Source organism: Ochotona curzoniae, unplaced genomic scaffold, assembly GCF_017591425.1.
Source record: "Ochotona curzoniae isolate NIBS_2020 unplaced genomic scaffold, NIBS_Ocur_1.0 scaffold_4683, whole genome shotgun sequence".
In the NCBI taxonomy this organism is placed as follows: domain Eukaryota; kingdom Metazoa; phylum Chordata; class Mammalia; order Lagomorpha; family Ochotonidae; genus Ochotona; species Ochotona curzoniae.
Genome location: NW_024467121.1, coordinates 18588265 through 18594264, shown reverse-complemented (window position 1 = coordinate 18594264; position 6000 = coordinate 18588265). Strand labels below are relative to the sequence as shown.

At 44.4% G+C, this 6000-nt stretch overlaps 1 protein-coding gene across 3 annotated transcripts in view; it reads right to left on the bottom strand.

The window, feature by feature from the left end:
* Window positions 1–2145: 2145 nt before the first annotated feature.
* The window catches only part of CDC123 (cell division cycle 123), a 56563-nt gene continuing 52708 nt past the window's right edge, over window positions 2146–6000 (bottom strand). For all 3 annotated transcript variants that reach the window (XM_040968201.1, XM_040968204.1, XM_040968203.1), the window contains 3 exons: window positions 3837–3965; window positions 3007–3144; window positions 2146–2426 (listed from right to left, as the gene is read on the bottom strand). In XM_040968201.1, the coding sequence (XP_040824135.1) occupies window positions 2400–2426; window positions 3007–3144; window positions 3837–3965 (294 nt within the window). In that variant the 3' untranslated portion in view covers window positions 2146–2399. The remainder of the gene's footprint in view (window positions 2427–3006; window positions 3145–3836; window positions 3966–6000) is intronic.

Below are 6000 nucleotides of genomic sequence, written 5' to 3'. Positions count from 1 at the left end.
TTGTCGTCAACCTGGTTATTACAAACACAAAACCACATCCATCTTTCAAACAGCTCACTTCTTCAATTTCTCCATTGAATTCCTCATTGGCTCCTTTGTACATAAACGTGTATAATGAATTAGTCTCATTTAAAAAGAACTTTTCTGAAAAGTCTACTACTGAGGCTGGCTTTGTGGCACAGTAAGTTAAGCTGCTACCTGTGACATCAGCATCCAACGTGGCAGTGAGGGTGACCCAAGTAGCTGGGTCCCTAGACTCCTATGGGAGACCAGGATGAACCTCCTGGATCCTGCTTCTGCCTGGCCCAGTCCTGGCCATTGTGGCCATTTGGGGGATTGAGCCCGTAGATGCAAGACTTCTCTGCCTCTGCCTCTCTGTAACTTCACCTTTCAAATACACACTATATATATATTTTTAAAAAATGCGATTGCTGCACTCAGGAAACCTGCCCTGTGTGTCACTGCCCACAGGACAAGGTGACTGAGCTGACCTTTCAGTATCAACAGTTCCAGAGCCTTCTCTTCAGACGGCAGGCTTCAGACAAGCCAAGGCGGCACTAATCTGACACACCCTGAAGGACAGAACAGCTGATGCCAATAAAAGGATAACTCACAAGGAATTCAGAACTATCTAGGCAGGCATCGATAGACTGGAACACAGGAAACTATTTCCTGCTTACTCTCCTAAGCTTAACACATCAAGACAACCAACCAAAATTAAATGCATGAAGTAAAAATGCGATAACCACATTTTTGTAAAGCAATGTAGGAGTTGAGCTGCCTAATTCCTTCAGAAAAAAATAAAAAAACCTCCTTGAGTTTCACACCAACAATTTTGCCCTACACTGAGTGTTTTCAACTTGGTACCAAATGTACCTGCATTTTTTTTAAATCAGTAAAGTACCATCTTGACAAAACCAGCTTCCAGAGCTAAACAGTAAACACACTCATGATACCCCATTCCTTAACATGGATAATAAAGATCAATGAGCAGCTAACATAAAACAAAAATATTTTTGAAGTCTCCTTACCTTCAAACCATTAATCTCAAAAAAGGCATTTGATGGACTGGAAGATAACATCACAGCTTCATCTTTGTACTTAACATTAAGTGACTGTAAAGAGCAATAGCGTTGAGCTACCCCACACAGAAACTCTCTCCTTCCTTTTTGTATACACTGTGCCTTACAGACTCTGAAACAGGGAGTCTTACTCCGTTCTCTTATCCTACAGGCACCACTCACGTGTGTGTAATTACAGGCTAAGAAACACACCTTCAGTGAGTAGAACACTCTTTCCCCATTATACAGACACACTGGGAAGCTCTAATGTCCATCTCCTTCAAGCTGCTTGGCAAGGTCAACTATACAAACACAGCACTTAGCAGTGTCGTGGATAATGGTTAAATCAACAACAGGCCTTTAAAAACAGTGTATGCAGCCTGGCACAGTGGCCTAGTGGCTAAAGTCCTCGCCTTGAATGCCCCGGGATCCCATATGGGTGCCGGTTCTGATCCCAGCAGCTCCACTTCCCATCCACCTCCCTGCCTGTGGCTTGGGAAAGCAGTTGAGGATGGCCCTAAGCCTTCAGTTCCTGCACCCATGTGGGAGACCTGGAAGAAGTTCCTGGCTCCTGGCTTCAGATTGGCACAGCACTGGCCATTGCGGTCATTTGGGGAGTGAATCATCAGATGGAAGATCTTCCTCTGTCTCTCCTCCTCTGTATATCTCTGACTTTGCAATAAAAATAAATAAATCTTTAAAAACAAAAACAAGAAATAGTGTATATACCTTCTCAGTATTCCAATATTTTTTAAAAAGTCAAACTACATGTAAATGTGATATTTTTATTAAGTTGTTTGCTATCTTATGAAGTTTATGACTATTTGATAGTTTGATAAATATTCTTTTGGCAATAGCTAAACTGAAGCAAAATTGCAAGGAAAATTATATAAAAATCCTCGAAGTAGAAAATATATTTTCTAAGGTCATATAAGATTCTATTCTTTATATGGAAAAATAATGATTAGGACAAAATCCATTTGTATAGCACAAACACAAACTTGCCCATCCTCCTGGTGGTTACAATCATATCAGCAGGAGAAACACAGATGAATCTAAACACATCAAGCTGGAGGGCAAGGTATTTTGTAGAAAGCAGTTTATTATCAGAACAGGACAATCTGCTGTGTTTAAGATATATTTATTATGTTGTTTGTACAAGTAGCAAAGCCCTTCCATGTCCCCCCTCCCAATGAACAGACCCGAATATAAAAGCCCCTGACGGACAGCCTGCTGGCCCCCAGGCTTCAGGGAGGGCAGGAGCCGGGGTCCAGGCCAGCCTCCCAAAGAGCCGCAGAGGTTTCCTCTTCAACTCGGCCCTCAGCTCCAGCACTCTCATCAGTCATCCTCTTGCTGACTTCTTTTCTGTCAAATGAAACAAGAGTACATTAAAACTACTCATTCTAACTGGGACGTGTGCTCAACCAAGATCACTTTTTCTGATAGCAAGCGTAGTTTTCTAGAAGTCTTGGCAAAAGCTGTGCTGGGACATGATCATGTAAAGACACACGTGCTGTAGTCATTCATTACGCTAGTTTCTCATCAGGTCTCCTGAGCAAAGGACCCTCTCTTGCTAAACACACTCCCACACGGAAAAGCACACACCCCTAACTCCCACAGGGGCAACCACATCAGACACTGGATCTTTGAAGAGCCCCAAAACATCATATAGACTCACTTCAAAGTTACAAGCGATATGGAAATTTCTTAAAACCCCATGAATATCACAAAACAATGTCATTTTAATCAATAATTTATGTCTTCAGGTCACACTGAATATTTCATTCTAAAATGATGCACCCTAAAATGAGTCTATTTCTTAAATTGATGATCAAATAAAAATCTAGTTGGGTGGTATAGGGCTAAAGCAAAACACTAAACATTTACCTAACCTGGAACCCAGTGTGCCAAGATGACCAGCATCCTAAACACTCATATACTTTACCAGCTTAAGAAAGTCTATCAGCTTGTAGGCATCTTCCCCTGTGGAGAGGTCCACGAAGTCCTTAGGCAGTCGGTAGCTCAGGTAAGGGCTGGGCTGCACAGTGACTTCACTGGTGGTGCAGCGGAAGGCTGGAGAATCCTTTACAAGGAAAAAGGAACAGCTACAGGCCATTTTTTTCCACAGGGGATGGAGTGGGACGGGGTGTTGGGTCTTTTTTTTTTTTAAGGCGTTTATTTGAAAGAGAGCGAAAGAGAGAGACCTGGTGCTGCTATTTTCCCAGGTACATTAGTAGGGAGCTAGACTGGAAGAGAGGCAGCCAGGACTGGAACCGGCACTCCAATATGGGCTGCTGGCTTTTCCTAACCTGCTGTGTCATGACAGTGGCCCCTGGATGAATTTCCTGAACTATAAAAGATTCTGAGATAACAATCTTAACTCTATATTCCTTTTTGTACTAGCTAAAGAAGAACCTAAAGTGAAAGAAGCCACTGCGGTTAAACATCATGTTACATAATCACTAGAAGTAAATGTATCTGAAAATGTGTCCTATAGGAGAGCTGGCCAGTCCATGAGTGCTGCGCAAGCAACGCGTCTTGCAGACGGGCTTGTATCTGCCGCCCCTTGGGACAGTGGGCTCAGGCCATCCACTGCTGTCATCAATCTTACATGGGAGTACGTGTCCCTTTGTCATCCCCAGCCTCCAGTGTTACAGGAACACGGAGGGAGCCCCGTGCTCAAGGGCTCTCCCAGAGCTGCGGGTCAGGGCTTACTGTATGTGAAGCACAAGCGCACAGTTGGCATTCCTTCACAGTCTCCTTCGGATCTCTTACCTGCTCCTGACTGTCTCCTTCGCTAAAATCACCCTTCAGGTTTTTCCCAGAGATGAGTTCTTCCCAAGTGAACAGTAATGAGTCTGTGACTTCACCAAATGGATTAAAGTCAATGAGCCACACCTTCCCCTGTGGGACAAAAAGGAAAAAGTATGGTGTGAAACCAGACTCCATCCAAGGCCAGAAACACTCCTAACATCTCATCACTCATTTCAAAAGGCAGCTCCTCCGGGTACCACCTGAGGAAGAGCTGCAGAGGGTAGACTCGGGGTGAAGGGGAACATCATCTGTGAAGGTGCCAGGAGGGACCAGGCAAAGGCACATGTTTCAATTCCTGCCCCAAGTCACAGGAGAATCTTAGGTTAGAAAAATCCAAGCAGGAAATAGGGTGATCTCAGCCCATGGCTCCCTCGCTATGGTGGGAGAGATCCATTTCACAGGGCAGTCACTGCAACAACTCCAGGAGGGTACCAGGCAGAGCCCATGCGGGCAAGCGCCGGCAGCTCCAACAGCTCCACCTCTGACTGCGGAAAGGCTGTGGCAAAGGGTAGAGAAGTGTGGAAGTGCCCAGTTTCCTTTAAAGCTTAATGCAATCTCTGTTTACATTCACTCCAGCAAAACAGTTGCTACATTTACACAGCATCAGTGATAAATTTTGATAGCATACAGAGGGGATATTTCTAAAGAAGCCACTTCTGAAACAACTTGCTACCTCCTAGTCTGAGAACACAGGGAAGCAATCCCATAACTCTGGCCTCAGGCAGCAAACGCTGAGCAGGTAGGGCTGTGGCTAGCTGCAGCCAGGCACCTCTGACCAGACACTGGCCCAGCCCCAAGCTCACAGTGCCAAGAAACATAAGCCAGCCCTGGGGACTGCCAAGACCTGTGTCACCTGTGGCAGAGAAAGGCTTCTTGGCTCTTTTTATATTTGCTCCTCTGGGTTTGTCCTCACAGCAACATTCATATTTGTATGGCTTTGCTCTTAACAGTAGATTAGCTTTTTCCCCTAAGTGTACAGCTACCATGCCTCAATCATGTGTGTGTGTGTATAACATGACACGCCCGAGGACCAAGACTTGCTGAGCCTGATTTGCATTTAGCATCCTTCACCACCTGGGTTAATGGCATTTCAGGAAAGATGAGATGTCTCACGAGGACTGGCTTCAAACATCGGCAGCTTCCAGGAAGCAGCACAGACTCACTACATGGAGTTTCTGCCATCTGCCTCGTGGGAGAATCAGCAAGCTTTTTTGCCGCTTGTGTTCCTCCCGCACATCAATCTGGCACCCACTTTCACATTCTTGCGTTATGTGAAATAATAGCCATCAATCAACTCCTTCGCATAATATCAGCCTTCTACTGGTGGACTATTTATTAAGATGGCTTTGCTATATTATATGCGATTTTTTAAGGAAAAAAAAGGTATTTCCAAATATCTAAATCCTTTCTATTTGACTTTTGATAATTATTAAAATCAACTCATTATTAAAAGAAAACATAAGCTAGTATAGTTTCAACCACCACTGTTGCTGATAGCTTATTCTACAGTTCAGAAGCTATCCTTCAGTCTAAAAGAGCAAAATAAAACCTGCTATACTCACACATAAAACCATCAAGGATTAGGTTTTACAGCTGTAATAAGTGCTTAATCTTAAACACAAATCAGAGACATTCATTCCATTTTAGGATAACTCACAAGGACAGAACAGTCAGTCTAAGGTTTCTTGCACTTCCCAGTTTGACCACCCACCCACTAGCCCGAGGGAAGCTCGGTGTACCAAGCTCAGGGTTGGACACTGGGGTATAAAGATGAGTAACACAGAACACACACACACACAGCCCAAACCATCCAGCAACGTAAACCATCCAGCACTCGCCTTCAATGGAAGCACAAGGTGGGTACTACAAGACTAGAGTAGAGCCTGGGAGACCCTAACAAAATCTGCCTGGTGAGTCTGGAAAAGCTTTCTGGGTAACCCGATACGAAGGATGATCTGGAAGGAGGTGGGAGACAGGAACCAACCCATGGGAAGGGCACATGAGAATGGAGGGCCCAACCTGGGAACAGGTGATCTGAGCTACTGTAAAATACATGAAGGCTTAATTAATGTGAGAGCTAGGGGAACTTGAAAAGCCTCTTGCTCCAAACAGGATGAACTGCAGG